Source organism: Mastigoproctus giganteus, chromosome 4, assembly GCF_048544385.1.
Source record: "Mastigoproctus giganteus isolate SK-2022 chromosome 4, ASM4854438v1, whole genome shotgun sequence".
Classification (NCBI taxonomy): domain Eukaryota; kingdom Metazoa; phylum Arthropoda; class Arachnida; order Uropygi; family Thelyphonidae; genus Mastigoproctus; species Mastigoproctus giganteus.
Window position 1 is genome coordinate 62,245,266 of NC_143578.1, and position 18,943 is coordinate 62,264,208.

The 18,943-nt window shown below is 37.9% G+C and overlaps 1 protein-coding gene across 1 annotated transcript in view; it reads right to left on the reverse strand.

The window, feature by feature from the left end:
- Positions 1–18,485, reverse strand: part of LOC150086779 (inosine-5'-monophosphate dehydrogenase 1a-like) — a 199,643-nt gene extending 181,158 nt beyond the window's left edge. Inside the window, exons 1-2 of the mRNA XM_090371573.1 lie at positions 18,401–18,485; positions 18,159–18,257 (exon numbers count right to left, since the gene is read on the reverse strand). Of these exons, the coding sequence (XP_090227699.1) occupies positions 18,159–18,256 (98 nt within the window). The 5' untranslated portion in view covers position 18,257; positions 18,401–18,485. The remainder of the gene's footprint in view (positions 1–18,158; positions 18,258–18,400) is intronic.
- Positions 18,486–18,943: the final 458 nt, after the last annotated feature.

Genomic DNA, 18,943 nt, shown 5'->3' on the forward strand with positions numbered 1-18,943 from the left:
GGTGGTGACGGGCTCGAACCCCGGTCTAATCAAGAAGCGTGTGCTACGCACTGCTGCTCCTTCCCACCTGGCTACAGAGACGCCCATTCAACCACTTCTTCTACTGTTAATATAAGTATAGAAGTGTTCACTGCTTTTTCTTTGCATTCTTTGTCAGAAACTTCTCATAATCTGCTTAGCTTGCCTAACTTACTTTGTGACATGATTACAGACTAATTTATATCTACTATAGGATTCTGAATTACCTGATAATTTATATATGATTATTACTTCCTTCGATTTAGAAGGAAGTAATAATCATTTATAAATTTATGATTTAGAATTTGCTGTTGGTAACGTCATCATTTGGTCCCACTGTAGTCACCCTTACAAGTAGTAGCAAATTAAAAGGCTGAATCATTATGAAAATGATCAAAGTTCAAGTAATGCCATCTCTGTAATTTTATACATTATTAATCTATGCAGGGCTCACTGTTTAAGGAAGTTGTACTATATAAAGTATTATACAACTGTACAAATCTGATTTTACACTTTCACTAGTATAAGAATGATATAATAAAAATTTAAAGAAACAAGCCCACCAAAAAAAAAAAAAAAAACTGAACTGAAATATTTCATGTGTCTGTGTGTAAAAAAAGTAAAGCACGCTATGTACATTATCTGCTATTTCCAAATAACATGATGTGAAATATAAAACTCACTGAAAAAAAAAAAAAAAAAAAACATTTATGTAATGGTGATGTACCCATTTTGTTTTACAGTGAAGTTTTTTACTAGCAGTAGTGGCATATTATTCAAGAAGTCCATCTTATAAAGCATTGGCCAAAAAAAAAAAAAAAAAAAAATTATATCACCAGTCCATTCCCTCCAGTAATCTTTCTAATTCTTCCATGAATTTATTCAAACTACCTAATTCCATAACAACAGATGGAAGTTTGTTCCAATAATCAAACACCTGCTGGATAAAGGCAAACTTCCACACATCTATCCTGCAACCATCCTTCAATTTGAATTTATGCCTCCTCACATATGTAGTCTCTTCAAGAGGCAGGATACCATAAGCATCAAGCTTACTCAATCCATTCTAAGCCTTAAAAACCTCAATCTAATATCCTTGCAGGTGTCTAAATTAGTTTCCAGTTGCTGCAATTTGCAGAACCAAAGCCTTTTCTCAGCATAGTCTGTGCTTGTTAACAGGATAGACTGTTGTTTACAGAGATCAGATACACCTGAATGGAAGGGGTGCAAGAATATTTGCTGATGCTATTGAGGCAGTGATAGGTGGGTCAGAAAGCTGCTAGCCTGGGGGGGGATACCCAGACTAATGCTTAACTAGAGTCACAGGCAGACGTGAAAGTTATTCTTGCATTGCTACTATTGGTACATACAGCAGCCTGAAAAGCAAGGTGTCTGGGACTTCAGGCCCTGCTGTGGGTCATCATGGAGCAAATAAATACATGGGCAATGTTAGGGTAACTAAGAGTAAGAACATATGCCTGTATACTTGCATGCACACTAATGCTAGGAGCATTAAATAAATTTGTTGAATTTGAAGTACTAATTAAGTCATTAGCATTACTAGAGGCATATGATGCGAGAAAGCAAGCTTATACAGCATCAGCCAAAAAAAAAAAAAATTTTAAAAAATAAAAAAAAACCTTCCCATTTCACCCATCCATTCACACTCACACTAAAACTTTGTCTAGTTCTTCCCTGAATTTATTTAAGCTATCAACTTCCACAGTGACCGATGGAAGTTTGTTCCAGCAATCAACTACCAGCTGGCTAAAGGCAAATTTCCACACATCTATTCTACAACTGTCCTTCCGCAATTTGAATTTATGCCTCCTCTTCAGGTTTGTAATCTGAGAAAGAGGCAGAATGAGTTTTAGAGGGATTGAAATTAACTAAGTTTGCCACGCTGGAGATTTACCTGGAAATCATTTAAGGAATTGGCAATAGATATTTGTGAATTTGAAGCTGTTTGTGAAGGACAAGGTTTCTCACACTGAAGGTGGAATGCAATGTGCTATCATTAGCAAAAATATGGATAGGATTTCTGGTCAATGGAAGAATTCATTAATATGCAAGAGGAAAAGAAATGAACCTTGGGAACACATGCATTGGTGGAAAAATTAGAAGACAGAGAGCCATCTACCATTGCACGCAGTGTTCAATCAGAGAGAAAACTGGATATCCAATTACAAAAAACAGTTGGTAAATCACAAGATGGAAACTTATTTAGAAGATAACCTTTATGCCAAACATGATCAAAAGCCTTTGAAATGTCAAGAGCAACTGCTTGAGTTTCATCAAACTTTTCCATTGAATTTGTCCATAGATGGGTGACATATGCCAAATATCAACACTGACGGAATCCATACTGGCGATCATTGATCAGATAGATGGTTTTTTGATAGTTCAAGAGATGGCAGTTAACTGATTTCTCCATTATTTCAGAAAGAGTAGAAGTACAACGACACAATAATTGGATGCAAAGAATTTGTCATCTTTTTTTGGGACTGGCTGGAAATAAGCAAATTTCCAATCAAAAGGGAAAACACCTGTAGAATAAGTGAAAAAAGGTGACAGAACAGGGGTTAGCTCAGGAGTAAGGGTTTTGAGAACAAGTGGGGAAATACCATCAGGACCTGGAACTTTGTTAGTATAATGATTGTTCAAAATCCTTCTGACGTCCTTTTCACAGAAAACCATAGGATGCATTGAAAGGAGTGTACTAGAAATTGTAGGAGCTGGTTTACCAAGATCACTAATACACAAGATAGAAGAAAAGTAGGATTCTAGCTGGTCAGCTTTATTGCTGACCTGTTAGCATCCTACTTTGGCTGAAGTGGCAATAGAACCATCTGGTTTTCACAGAGATGGGCAAACATTGCAACCAATAGCTTTGGCAAGAGACCAAAATGCTCGACCACCAGTTGGACAAGAAGTAAGTTTTGTACTCTTAGCATGTTCAAAATCTAGATTGGACTGATTAATAATTGCTTTACAATTGCTCAAAGCTTTGAAGTAGGCAAAAAATTAACCTGGATATTTGAATACAAGCCAACTGCAATATTCTTATCTTGAAAGCGTCCCAAGTACATTTATTGGAAAACCAAGGTTTAGACAAAGGACGAGATTTTAAGGTGGAGCATGGAATAAAGGATTTCATCACTACAAGAATAATTTTGTTGACACAATCTGAGCAAATATTGACATCAGAAGATTTGAAACAGTAATTCAACCAAGAATATAAATCTCGCAGATCATTGCATTTTGCATTCTTGTAATGCCTAATAACATGAGGTTGAGAATGGACACAAGAGAAAGGCTCCATTGAAGAAGAGACCATCACCAAGTTGTGATCTGAGGTGCCTTAGAGGACCACTCACCTCGACCACCTACTCAGAAGGGGTTGTTTGTGAGATAAACATCAAGAGAGTTAGCTGTGTGGTTATAACTGTCTGCTACTGTGCAAGGTCATTAGTAATTGCAAAATCCTCAGCATCTCGACCAGCTGGGTCCAGGTGGCTAGAAAAAAGAAGCCAACTAGAGTTGTGAATATTAAAATCACCAAGGAAAACTAATAAACTATATCACTCTTAGGAAAGTTGGACTAGAGAAAGTTAAGTTTCAAAGAGAGGAAGGCAAAGAATTCCAAGTGATTAGCGGAGTTGGGAGAACAACAGCAGCAACAGATGAATTTGATAGAATGCAGTAGAGAGATTTTAAGCCAGAGAAGATTTAAAAGAGAAAATTCCAGATTACTAAATCTCTTGACATGGAATATCAGAGCAGACATATACACAAGTACCACCTTTGAAGTGAAAAGAATCATACAGAAAATAATTCAGACAACTAAGATGAGCAGTCATTGAATCAACTGATAATTGAGATTCTGGTAGAAAAAGTATGTGGAGTTCGGCAGACTAAGTGGATATGGACATTATTGAAATTGCAACTGAGACAACGTATATTTGTGAAATGAACAAGGAAGCATTTGGGAGAGTTAGATGTTTTCGCAGATAAGTTTTTTTCTATTAGTTTGCCAATTTATGGTGTGTTCAGTAGTAAGAAAAGGTGGGAGGACATACTATATGAAGTAATGAAATTTTTGGATAGGGTATACATCCAGCAAGAATATGGAATATACCCAGCTCCTTGATATAACATGGCCTCAACAATGTCCCCTGTATACACACTACTCGGACTCCGTCCAGTCAATATCTGGCAGAGTAGCGGCAGCAAGATTATACACTAAGCGACTCAGAAGCCTATGGCAGATATAAGTTAATCTGTAATCAGGTCACAAAGGAGGTTCAGCAGGCGAAGGCAGATTACGAGAAATCCTTGGCAAAAGATGCTAAGAAAAACAGCAAGGATTTCTTTACTTATATAAACTCTAAAAGGAAGGGGATGAATCTGATTGGTCCACTTGACATCGATGGTTCGACTGTTGATGATCCTGCTCAGATAGCAAACAAACTGAATGAGTATTTTGCATCTACATTCACACGTGAGGAATTATTAAGGTTTGAAAATGGCAGAAGGTTATCAAATTGTAGCAGGGTGCTTAATGATCTTGTAATAACTGAGAGCAAAGTGGAAGAGAAATTGAAGTTAAACGTAAGAAAAGCACCTGGGGTGGATGGGATCTATCCAGTTATATTAAAGGAGGCGGCAAAGCAACTAAGCAAACCCTTAGCCATAATTATGAGAGCATCCTTGGACTCAGGGGAGGTTCCCACGGACTGGAGATGTGCAAATGTATCCCCAATTCACAAAGGGGGATCGAAGGGTGACACGAGTAATTACAGACCAGTTAGTTTAACTTCTGTTCCGGGTAAAATAATGGAGTCGCTGGTTAAAGATGCATTGCAGGATCATCTAGACAAGACTGCAGCAATAATTCAGACACAGCATGGGTTTGTTAAGGGAAAGTCTTGTCTGACAAATCTGATAGGATATTATGATGTGGTTACAAAGGAACTGAATGCAAAAAACAATTTTGATATCATATATTTGGATTTCAGGAAAGCTTTTGACACTGTTGCGCATGGAAGACTATTGTACAAATTGGAGCAGAATGGTATTAAGGGTAAGTTGCTACAATGGATAAAAGGATGGTTAAGTGCGAGAAGACAGAGGGTGGTAATCAATGGGTGCTGCTCTTCTTGGACTAATGTTATTAGTGGAGTCCCACAGGGTTCGGTGTTAGGTCCACTGTTGTTTTGTATATTTATCAATGATATTGATGAAGGTATATCAGGCTTAATGTCAAAGTTTGCAGATGATACAAAGGTTGGCAGGGTTGTTAATGACAGTAATGGCAGTGTGCTACTGCAACAGGATCTAGATAATTTGGGCAGATGGGCTAAGAAGTGGCAACTGAAGTTTAACCTTGACAAATGCAAAGTACTGCATATGGGTAGAAATAACCCCAGAGAAACGTACCAACTGTGTGGTACTACACTTAAGGTGGTAGAAAATGAAAAAAGACCTGGGAGTAATTGTGCAGGCAGATATGAAGTTCTCTGAGCAATGCAGACAGGCTGCCAGGGCAGGTCATGGGGTTTTGTCAATGATATATAGGAATTTTGCTAGCAGGGAAAAGGAGGTGATTATCCCTCTGTATAAGGCAATGGTCAGGCCACGCCTTGAGTACTGCGTACAGGTCTGGAGACCTCATTTTAGGAAGGATGTAGATTTACTTGAGCGGGTACAGAGAAGGGCAACAAGATTGGTGAGGGGAATGTAGGGATCCTCTTACCAAGAGAGGCTTAAGTTCTGCAAATTGCAGTGGCTGGAGACTAGGCACCTGCGCGGTGATCTGATTGAGGTATATAAGGCCTTGAATGGATTGAGCACGCTGAATTCTGATGGGATCCTTCCACTTGTTCAGATTACGAACCTAAGGGGGCATAAATTCAAATTAAGAAAAGACAGATGTAGAATAGATGTGCGGAAATTTGCCTTTAGCCAGCGGGTGGTTAATTGCTGGAACGGGCTTCCATCTGTCGTTGTGGAAGTTGATAGGTTGAATAAATTTAAGGAGGAAGTGGACAGGCATTTGGAGGGAATGGTGTGATTTTTTTTTTTTTTTTTGGCTGATGCTGCATAAGCTCATACATTTGCTTTCTTGCATCACATGCCACTACTACTACTACACTAGCTGATCTGGAAGGCCTTCTAGAGAGTTACCAATAGATTCGGTCCACTTGACTTTCTACCAGCCAACCAGCCTGCAAAAACAATTTTAGAGCTGTACCCTCAAAATGTAAGAAAGATTGGATCTCGCCATGATGTCCATTGTAACCTCAAAAGACATCAATCCAGTTGCCAAATTACTTGAGCAGAAAAAGACAGCATGGAAAAGTTAGAGAGCAATAAAAAGTGCTGAAGCCTATAACAACTACAAATTGATATGTAATAGTGCCACAGAAATGGTTAGGCTGGCAAAGGCAGATTATGAGAAATCACTGGCAAAGCGAGCAAAGAGGGGAGATAGCGTCATCGTCACATATATAAATGCAAAGAGAAGGTCAAACCAGATTGGACCCTTATGTAATGGACGTGGGATAGTATTAGATACCCCAGCTAAAGTTGCAGATGAATTCAACAGTTACTTTGCATCAATATTTACAGAAGAAAAACCCTTTACGTCAATGAGAAAATTATGGGAATGAAGTTGAAAAAAAAAAAAAAAAAATGTAATTAATGATGTTGAAATTTCATATGTTTATTTAATGAAAAAAGTTAAGTCTACAGGCCAGTAAGTAAGGCTCCCAGTGTTGATAGCCTATACCCTATAATCTTAATTGAGGAGGCAAGTGAGTGCATTGATCAGTATTGGTGTTTTTGGGCACAAGGGCAACTGGGGCCAAAATAGGCCTATTCCTATGTTATATTTTTATATAAAAATTTGGTCCAATTTGTCACCAGAGTAAATCATATATTCATATTTGCTTAAGAAAGGTAAATAGTTCATTTAAATTTGCACTGTTTTCAATAATATGGGTGAATGATACAGGCTCTCTCAGTCGTGACAGTGAAAGGAAAGTATTTTTTCTGAGATGGGAATGTGCATACAATTAAGAGTATATGCTTGACAGTAAGTGGTAATGTACAATGTGTGCATTGAGGTGGGTCATCCTCCTTGAGTAGATATATGTGGGTTGGATGTGTAATCTTGCTAGAACAACCCCATCCTGTCTGTTTTTCCTGAAGCTAGATTTCCATAGTGCTGGTTCCTCTTTGATTTCGAGCAATTTGTTGTTCATTTGTTACTTCCAGATTTCACACCACTGAAATGTATAATTTTTTTTTAATGCACTTCAAATAATCTATATATGGTACTTGGTAATGTGATGGTATTGTACTGTTTGGCTGCCTGGTCTGCTTTCTCATTACCTGTGATACCAGAATGCCCTGGGATCCAGCAAAATATCACTGCATGATTCTTACTTCGTAGGTGGTTTAAGCAAGAAAATATTTGTTTTACGATGGGATGCAGTATTGAAAATTTGTCTAATACAGACACTGCACTCATGGAATCTGTGTACATTATACTGCTAGTATTGTGGAAAGTGTTTATATTCTCTAGGGCTAATTTTATTGCATATAAATCTGTAGTATAACTGTACATTCAACTGGTATTGATATACATAAAGTGTAAAAGAGGAAAGGACAGCTGCTGCACCAATGGCAGATGGTTTTCGAACAATCGGTATATATTATACAGCGTTGAGCATTGTTCAGGGCGTGGCCTTTATTTAGTTGTTTACTACTTTCATCTGCTAGGGATTTCTTTCCCCACTGATGAAAATAGGTATCACAGTGAGGGAGATTTACAGACCAGGGTGGATCAGGTACACCGTTCTCTTGAAGCATATTGTCAAATTTTATGTCCCAGCTGTGTATCAATTCTTTTAATCGAATACCAGTGGGTCTATTTTCAGTAGCTTTGCTGTTGTAGAACGTGGTCCATTCGGGGTTGGGAAGCAATGGTCGAACAAGATGGGCTGGAAGGCTTTGAATTTTGGCTGCATAATTAAAAAGCAGCATTTTCCTTGTAAGGTGAAGTGGAGGTTTGTGTGCCTCTACATACAGATTCTGGACAGGGGATGTTCTAAATGTGCACAGAGCAGCACGAAGGACACTGTATTGGATGGTATTAAGTCTGATTAATACACTTTTCCTAGCTGAATCATATACAATAGCACCATAATCTAAACGAGACCTGATAAGAGCACAATACAAATGTAAGAGTATCCATCAGAACCCCATGTCATAGCAGAAATGGACCTAAGTATATTAAGTTTCTTTAAACAAACAGTTCGGAGGTATGTGATATGAGAAACAAAGTTAAATTTGGTGTCCAATATTAAGCCTAGGAAACGAAGTTTACTGGCGAGAGGTATCATTGAAGTTTTTAGTCAAAGTTCCTGTTTCTGGATGCAGCTTGCGTTTTTGGCAGAAGTGAATTGCAACTGTTTTTAATTTTGAGATATCCATTCTGTAGTGTCCATATTTCTAGCTTATTTATGGAGAGTTGTAGCGGTCTTTCAATTGTATGAATATTTTTTTGAACTGAAAGATAGATCATTGGCATACATATATAATTCTACAGTATTGGGAATGTTGTGGGTTATAGTGTTTAGCCTAAGTGAAAAAAAGAGTAGCGCTAAGTATTGACCCTTGTGGGACACCTTCTTGGGTATAGATACGAGAAAGTACTGTTTGATAACAGATCTGAAAAGTTCTGTTTTGGATAAATTTCGGCAAATATAATCACAATCCAAGGGAATCAAGTTCTTGCAATATGCCATACTTCCAGGTTGTGTCAAAAGCCTTTTCAATATCCAAACTTACCATTACAGGATGTTCATTTTTCACCTAAGCATTTCGGATATCAGTCTCTGCTTTCACCATGAGATCCAAAGTGATTATTGTTTATCAGTTTTTGAATTTAAAGAACCCAGGTGAGTCGTCTGTATATCATCCTTTCTAGAGTTTTACCTAGACAACTGGTGAGGGAGATTGGTCGGTAATTTTGTGGGAGTGATTGATCCTTTCCTGGTTTGGGAAAGGCTAAAATAATGGAGTGGTGCCAGGTAGAGGGATATGTACCTTCAAGAAAGATCTGGTTAAAGAATGTTATTAGCAAATTCAAAGCTATATTGTTTAGATGTTTTAGCATTACATAAAAGATTCCATCAGCTCCAGCAGTGCTATTAGGGGATCTGTTTAATGCAGTTTGGAGTTCAAAAAGACAAAAAAGTTGATTGTAGGCTAGACTGGGTAGTTTGGAAATTTATCTTATATTTTTCTGCTATGGCTTTGATTTGTAGAAAGGAAACATTATAAGTAGTGGCAGACGTTTCAGAGAAAGTTTCTGCAAGCACGTTAACTATTTCTTGTGGTGAAGATATTTTTTATCCGTTCTTGGTTAAAATTGGAGCAGAAACTGGTAAATAATTGCCATTTAGTTGTCGAATTTTTTTCCAAATAATTTTACTGCTAGTGTCCTTTGTGATAGAGGAGGCAAACTGTATCCATGATTCTTTTTTAGCTTTTCTTCTGATTTGTCGTGATTTTGCCTTAAGCCTTTTAAACTGAATTAGGTTGCCAGTGGTTGGAAACTTACGGAACAGATTTGAGGCTTTATTTTTTCCATGGTACAAGCATCATTCCACCAGTGTTTAAGATTTCCATGTTTTAAAGCAGAAGACTGTGGTATTGCTTCGGAAACTGCTTCTAGTATTTGTTTAGCAATGTGCTCAGTGACATCATCAATGGTCCCTAGTCGTATCAATTGGCTATCAGAGGAGATGGACAAAGAATACTTTTCCCAATCTGCTTTGGAGAATTTTCATAATACCCGATGATTAGGGCAAGGTGCCTGCGTTGTTTGAATTCTACATATACAGTTTAACTCGTTTATAATGATTTTCACTGGACAGCAAGATGTGCTCACCGTATCCAAGTACTCATTATACCCAAGGTAGGTGATTCGGAACAACAGAAGTGAGGAACTAGAGGCAAACATGAATTGCAAACTGTAAAAGATTTTAACTTACATATCGAAATTATTTTTGGCCCTAAAAAGGGCTGATTGTTTCGAAAAGTGATTATCCAATTTTCAGGAATGAATGTAGGGTCACTTGACTGGTTTCTGCTTTTGTATCAACAATCTTCTGATCAGACTTAAGGCACTAAATACCTCAGCAACAGTATCGTCTGTAACTTCAAAAAAAACACTGAAGGATCTACACTGGCAACAGCTGCTCCATATGACAGAGGCCAAATGCAGTTTTCTTCATCTACTTCTTCAGTTTCTTCACCTGCTACTTGGATAGTTTCTACTATGTCTTCTGTTGTAAGAGCTCACGAAATTATGACGTCGTCATCATTTGGAAGTTGATTCAAATACTCTAGACTCCTTTTTGCAACCACTCAGATAACAGAATGTGATCTTCCTCACCAGTAACGTTATCTTGCTTTGACTGAAATCAAGCCTTCTTGAAACAGTTTTGAATGCAACTTTGCAAAACGGATTCCCATGCATTACTCATAAAGTGCATAGCTTCTAGAACTGAGATTTTTGTTTCAATTCCCTTGTCTATTCTGTCAATGAGCAAAAGGACCAAGTTGCAACAAACATGGGCTTTGAAACTTCTGATCACGCTTTGATCCATTGGTTGTAGCACTGCTGTAGTGTTTGGAGGCAAAAAAACAAGCATTATGTGACTTAAATTGTTGACTTTCTGTAGATGTGCAGGACAGTTATCTACAACAAGTATAATTTTGCGTTTTTCTGTACGAAGATCTTTGTCCCGCTTTTTGACGTAATCCGTGAAAATATATGAAGTCATCCAAGCTTTTCTGTTTGATGTTTAAGCCACTGGAAGTTGCTTCACATTCTTGAAGCACCTTGATTTGGCAGACTTTCCAATCACTAGAAGCCTTTTTTTATCTATCCCAGACATATTCGCACAGATAGCCACTATAAGTCTATTCTTCGACAACTTTCCTCCAATGCATTTTTTGCCCTGGAATTTCAAAGTTTGGTCAGGAGTAACATGATTGAAAATTTCAGCTTCATATTATAGATGTCATTGTAGCCTTGAGAATGAAGCGCCCACACGTCGGTCATCCACGTAGATGTTATCTCCATGTCCAAGGCAGATGCTTCTCCATTGATTTTGCTATAGCAAATTTTATGCCGATTCTTAAAACAATCAAGCCACCCATTTGAGCAACAAAATCCTGCATAGTTGAAAAGCTGTGCAAATTCTTCAACTTTAGCCTTTAAGATTGGTCCACTTATGGGCAAACTGGCATTTCTTTGTGGAGTGAACCATTTCAGCAGAGCTTGATCAACATCATCTTTGTCAAATTTCTTGAGTCTCTTCACATTTGTTACGTTGTCATTGCAGGTATCATCAGTATTACTGCGTAAACCCCTGCAATTCCAATGTATAATGTGCTTCATTACTTGGTTTTAGAGAGGGGAAGATGAGTCAGTCTGTTTCTTGTGAGGAGCAGTTTGCTTTTGATGATTATATTTGATCTTATCCTCTCTAGGAAAAATAGGGTGTCCATAATCTATACTTTCTTCTATATCATCCAGTAATTGCACATCTGGTCTCCATGTCGTATTCTGCATGAAGATCAAGGACTATTTCTTCTTATACATTTACATCTTCGTTGTCCATGCTGCTTGAATTTGGTTGTAGCAATTCAGTTGCATGTTTCCTTTGTGGTTTCCTTTGTACTTCATCAATTGATGCAATTTTAGATGGAACTAAGAGTGGGGTATTGTTCATTTCATTGACCGAAACAGGTTTGTTAGTTGGCTGATTTGTCAAAAGGACAGATCGTGTCTATTCTGCAATGGATGTGTTAGGTGGGATTGAAACTTCCATTTGGGTTGAAACAGCTTGATAGTTTTGGGTAGCAGAGACATAGCTGTGTTTTGGCTTGGCATAGTTACCTTCACTTGCCTTCTTGATATGACACCTTATTTTCAATCTTATACTTTTGTATCTTTTTTCCATTTTCCACAGATTACACGATTTTGAATAAGCTGGGTGAGCCCTCTTAAAATTTGGACACTCTTGTAATTCCATAACTATCTCCTCTTCAGCGATGTTCAATAAATTCCACTCACTTATCACTCCTTTTGAGGACTTGAGCGTATTATGCAGTGTAACTTTGATTGGGATTCCGCTTATAGACAGTTTCAATAACAGTACAGTGTCTTACTTACGTGGTTTCAATTAATAGATCTCCTGACTGGAGTCGTTTTACCATTTTTGGTGTGCTGAATTTTCAAGACATCTTTGAATGACAAAGGGCAACAATTTGCTTACCGGTTGAGTCAATAATGAATCCATCAGAAAAGCTGGTGGTTCTGATTTGCTAGAATCTGTTCTCATTCTTTTAGAGAAACTGAGATCATGTTCCCTTCTACGGGTGTCAATATGTTGAGAGCCTGTTGGCTCTATTGGTAGATATTCATCACAATCCATTGTTGCTCCTTTTAGCCCTGGGAGAGAGGATTGCTTCTCTCAGGTTAACAGCTCCTCCACATGGAAGCAAGAGCAATGCCAATCAGTGACAAAGTGATTAGAAAAATAAAAAAGCAGTAATGTTGCAATTGGTTACAGCAGTGATGTTGCTAGAGGTCAGCAGCAACGTTGCGAGCGGAGGAGGGTTTATGAAAAAAGCTAGTACTTGCTCTAGAGAAACACTAGAAAATCGCTCTATAAACTGCTTGGAAACTATCGCTTGATACTCGGGGCTGAGTGCATTGAACCATTAAGGCTAATTATGAGAGCATCACTGGACCCAGGAGTGATTCCGTTGGATTGGAAAAGTGGCAATGTATCTCCAATACATAAGAGCGGTTCTAAGAGTGAAGTGGAAAATTCACGGCCAGTTAGTCTAACTTCAGTAGTAGTGAAAATCATGGAGACAATGATCAAGGGTGGCATTCAAAATCATTTAGATAGAAATGGAATTCTGAAAGATACTCAAGCATGGTTTTGTAAAGGGAAAATCATGTTTAACTAATCCGGTTAGCTATTTTGACATGGTCACTCAACTGCTGGACATAGGGAATAATTCAACATTGTTTATTTGGATTTCAGCAAAGCATTTGAATCAGTCCCACATCAGCAGTTACTTTATAAGCTGGAACAAGTTGGAATCACAGGAAAAATCCTTAGATGGATAGCTGAATGGCTTCAGGGCAGGAGGCAGAGGGTTGTGATAAATGGTTATTCCTCAGACTGGGTTGATGTAAGAAGTGGGGTTCCTCAAGGATCAGTATTAGGACCACTGTTGTTTCTGATGTTCATAAATGACATCGATGAACGGATAGAGGGCGTGATGTCTAAATTTGCAGATTATATAAAGATTGGTAGAGTAGTTAATGATCACTGCCAAGCAGAGCTTTTTCAGAATGACCTAGATAGACTTCAGGGATGGTCAGAAAAATGGCAGCTATCCTTTAATCCAGCAAAGTGTAAGGTATTGCACCTGGGGAACAGTAACCTTAAAATAACTTATACACTTTGCGGAGTTGAACTAAGGCCAGTATTGGAGGAAAGGGACTTGGGTATTACGATATGGCCAGACATGAAGTTTTCCGAGCTTTGTAGACCAGTTACAAGGAAGGCCCACGGTGTCCTATCGATGATTTATCGAACAATTCCTAGTAGAGACAAGGACATCATAATCCCGTTATATAAGGCTATTGTTAGACCACACTTGGAATATTGTGTTCATGTATGGAGACCGCATCTAATGAAAAACATTGTGCTTCTTGAAAGGGTCCAAAGATGGGTAACTTACCTGGTGAGATCGGCAAAAGGGCATCCACACGAGGAAAGACTTCGACTATGTGGGTTGCTGAGCTTGGAAACTAGGCACCTTAGAGGACACTTGATTGAGGTATTTAAGGCTCTGAGAGGCGTAAGCAAAATGAATGAGGATGAAATTTTCATGGTGGTTATAAATAATTCTAGAACAAAGGGGCCATCATTTCAAGTTAAGGAGGGGGAGATGTTTAGACTAGATTGTAGGAAGTTTTATTTTAGTCAGAGAGTTATAAATTACTGGAATAATTTACCTACATATGTGTTAGAGGCTGACAGTTTAGAGAAATTCAAAGGTGAGCTGAATAATTATCTATAGGAGGAGGGAAACACATAGGTTGTCTATTTCCTTTTCTCTCATTAATTATTATTTTTTTAATTTCTTCCTATTCTTATTATTTTATTTCATTATTTTTTTTTTTTTTTTGCTGGTGCAGCATAAGCCATAGGCTTCCTTGCACCACGTAGATATTGCTAATACTAATATTAATACTGCATGATGAAAGAGATGGGGGGGGGAGTTTGCCAGAGCGTTGCTCTGGAGATGAAATGTGGGTTCCGCCACTTCAAGCCTCCAACATGCAAAGTTGCAGCATTGCACTGGTTAATTAGAGTCACTGCCACCTAGTACTGCCTGGTAACACAGAGGGGTAGCATTCCTCTGTGTGGTTTGGAAACCACACCTCGACTCCCGTTTACATTGGTTCATATTTGGGTTGTCATTTCCAGTATAGTAGGTGCTGTAGAAGGGATTATCAAATGTATCGATTTCTTTGAGTGAAATTAGGATAAAAAAGAAACCTGAAAAAACTTGGAAGACAATTTTTGAATAACTTGAATTTTATATCACTAGTATTTGCATAACTGTAATTCTAGTGTACGGTATATATGCTTTAGTGAAACTTCATTTTAGGGAAAGACAATCTGCTGGAACAGAGAAACACGTACAGAGAAACACATACAGAGAAAAGAAACTGATTAATTGCAGAACACAAAATGGTACTCTTATCACAGACTCAGACTCTGCAAATTTCAACATCTGAAAATCAGGCATCTGCAAGGTAACTTACTGAAGTGTTTAAGACTATAAGAAGGTTGAATAAACTAAATGGTGATGGCTTTCATATTGATGACAACTGAAGAAAAAAAATATAAATTGGGAAATGATGGATATTAGAGTGGTGTGGAATTATTATTCAATTTTTACTGCAATTCAGCCAACCTAGCAGTAAACCAAAAGGATGCATTATTGCTAAAACAGTCATGCTTTCTCTATGGTTTGTAGATTGCTGTTAAAATGTTAAAGAATTTATTACTGCATACAGAGAAAATTTTTGTTTATGGAAACTTGTTATAGAAGGTACTGTATTACAATTTAAGTTCCATAAATAATACAATGCAATATATATATATATATCTTATATAGTTTTATATGGTATATAATTTACATTATATACCATATAAAAGGTTAGGCAGGCGAAGGCAGATTACGAGAAATCTTTGGCAAAAGATGCTAAGAAAAACAGCAAGGATTTCTTTACTTATATAAACTCTAAAAGGAAGGGGGTGAATCTGATTGGTCCACTTGATATCGATGGTTCGACTGTTGATGATTCTGCTCAGATAGCAAACAAACTGAATGAGTATTTTGCATCTACATTCACGCATGAGGAGTTATTAAGTTTGAAAATAGCAGAAGGTTATCAAATTGAAGCAGGGTACTTAATGATTTTGTAATAACTGAGAGCAAAGTGGAGGAGAAATTGTTGAAGTCAAACATAAGAAAGGTACCTGGGGTAAATGGGATCTATCCAATTATATTAAAGGAGGCGGCAAAGCAACTAAGCAAACCCTTAGCCATAATTATGAGAGCATCCTTGGACTTAGGGGAGTTCCCCATGGACTGAAGATGTGCAAATGTATCCCCAATTCACAAAGTGGGATCGAAGGGTGACGCGAGTAATTACAGACCAGTTAGTTTAACTTCTGTTCCGGGTAAAATAATGGAGTCACTGAAAGATGCATTGCAGGATCATCTAGACAAGACTGCAGCAATAATTCAGACACAGCATTTGTCTTGCCTGACAAATTTGATAGGATATTATGATGTGGTTACAAAGGAACTGGATGAAAAAAATAATTTTGATATCATATATTTGGATTTCAGGAAAGCTTTTGACACTGTTGCGCATGGAAAACTATTGTACAAATTGGAGCAGAATGGTATTAAGGGTAAGCTGCTATAATGGATAAAAGGATGGTTGAGTGGGAGAAGACAGAGGGTGGTAATCAATCGGTGCTGGTCTTCGCAGACTAATGTTATTAGTGGAGTCCTACAGAGTTCGGTGTTGGGTCTACTGTTGTTTTGTATATCAGGCTTAGGTGTCGAAGTTTGCAGATGATACAAAGGTTGGCAGGGTTGTTAATGACACAGTAATGGCAGTGTGCTACTGCAACAAGATCTAGATAAGTTAGGCAGATGGGCTAAGAAGTGGCAACTGAAGTTTAACCTTGATAAATGCAAAGTACTGCATATGTGTAGAAGTAACCCCAGAGAAACGTACCAACTGTGTGGTACTACATTTAAGGTGGTAGAAAATGGAAAAGACCTGGGAGCAATTGTGCAGTCAGATATGAAATTTTCTGAGCAATGCAGACAGGCTGCCAGGGCAGGTCATGGGGTTTTGTCAATGATATATAGGAATTCTGCTAGCAGGGAAAAAGAGGTGATTGTTCCTCTGTATAAGGCAATGGTCAGGCCACGCCTTGAGTACTGTGTAGTGTACAGGTCTGGAGGCCTCATTTTAGGAAGGATGTAGATTTGCTTGAGCGTGTACAGAGAAGGGCAACAAGATTGGTAAGGGGAATGAAGGGATCCTCTTACCAAGAGAGGCTTAAGTTCTGCAAATTGCAGTGGCTGGAGACTAGGCACCTGCGTGGTGATCTGATTGAGGTGTATAAGGCCTTGAATGGGTTGAGCACGCTGAATCCTGATGGGATCCTTCCACTTGTTCAGATTACGAACCTAAGGGGGCATAAATTCAAATTAAGAAAAGACAGATGTAGAATAGATGTGCGGAAATTTGCCTTTAGCCAGCAGGTTAACCCCAGGGGCTCACATCTGGTGAGTATGGGATTGGCACACCCAGGGTCCTGAGCTGGATATCATCATACTTCTCTTTCTTGGTGATTCCCTTCTACTTTTGACTCTCTCTCTCTACCTCTCAGGGTAACTCAGGAATTTTTTTTTTTTTCGGCTGGTGCAGCATAAGCCTTAAGCTTCCTTGCACCATATAGCTAATAATAATAATAATAATTTGCTGGAACAAACTTCCATCTGTCATTGTGGAAGTTGATAGGTTAAATAAATTTAAGGAGGACCTGGACAGGCATTTGGAGGAAATGGTGTGATTTTTTTTTTTTTTTTTTTTGGCTGATGCTGCATAAGTTCATACACTTGCTTTCTTGCATCACATGCCACTACTACTACTACTAATTTGCCTCCAACTAGAGTAACCAATTGATGGAATAAATTTCCACTTGGTGTGGTAAAAGCAGTAGTTTGAATTAACTTAAGGGATTCCTCAAATTATTTACTATGGATGGCAAACAAAATGGGTATTTTGTTCTTTTTTTTTTTTTTTTATGGCTGTCATTCCTATTTTATAATGATTACAAATTAAATTATACTTGATGATTAATAATTTTGGTAAAACTACAGAACACGGTGCCCCCCCTTTGAAAATCATGTGCCTAACCTGCTATGGTTAGCGTTAGTTAGGGTGTTTATCCCACCCTTGCCGCTGTTTTAAAATCGGGAACTCGTTTTCCTATTTTAAAACAGCAGGAAGGGGGGGGGGAATAAACACCCCAAGACCATGGCAGGCTGAAGGTGCACCATGTTCTGGGGTATGGCGATACTTTTATATACATAAAACTGTAAAAACAGGGTTGTTTCTTTAGACTATATTTCCAATATACATATTAGAAATGTACTGGCCAAGTCCTTGTCATGTATAAAACGTGCGAAACCTATTTCTAAGAGAAAATGATTACGGCTTTCATTTATTCATTCATATTTAATCCCATAAGGTTTTTTTATACTATGTCAATGTGTCATATTTAATCCCTGTGCCAATCCTTGGCCTATTGACAATATATTCCAACAAAATCCGACATCCAGAAAGCTGAGAAATAACCAATTAACTGCAGCTAAAAATTGCAATGAGCAAAACGTTTTCGAAAATGAATATATTTAATATGTAAGCATACTTGTAAGTCAATCCATTTCCGCTACCAAATAACTCGAAAGCCATTAAACCGTCTACTGGTATATCACCCGAACCTTCTCTGGAAATTGCACTCGTCATGCTGGAAAAGTAAGAAACATTTAAATACAACACCACTGTCAAAATTTAATAAGAAACTTATCTTAAATTCTCCCGCACTACAATCACAACATGTGCAACTCAATCAACAGTTACTTCAATGTTAGGGAAAATAATGCCACCTACCGTACAAGAACGCACTTCGTATTGAATATTCACACGTAAATTAAATTTAACACGAACAAATCTGGTTTATTAACTTGCATTTGATAATCATAGTTGCAAATTACCAAATATTAAAAATAAATAAACACGTCTTTCGTTACGTACATTGCATGATGTTCACAATATTACTAAAAGCAGGCGCGGTCTGACAGTATGCGAGGCCAAGGCAACACGCTGACAGTGGGTCGCTCTGGCAACTATTGCCGTTTATGTCAAAACCAGCTGACCACCCCCGCACTAACTATTACTTGCAATGGAAAACTACTTAGTTTACAATTATTTTTTAAAATTTTATTATTTTTTTTTTTTTTTTGCCTGAACAATTTGATTTACAATGAGCAAAAATGTTACATTTTTAGGCATAGCCTGAGTCATGACAGAATAATGAACGACTAACGGTTGCAGTAACCGAGTGGTCAAATGCTAACGTGCAGAAGCACACATGTTTGAGTAACCGCGGTTTGGGCCAATGTGTCTAATAAATACGGTGATGTTCTTATCTTC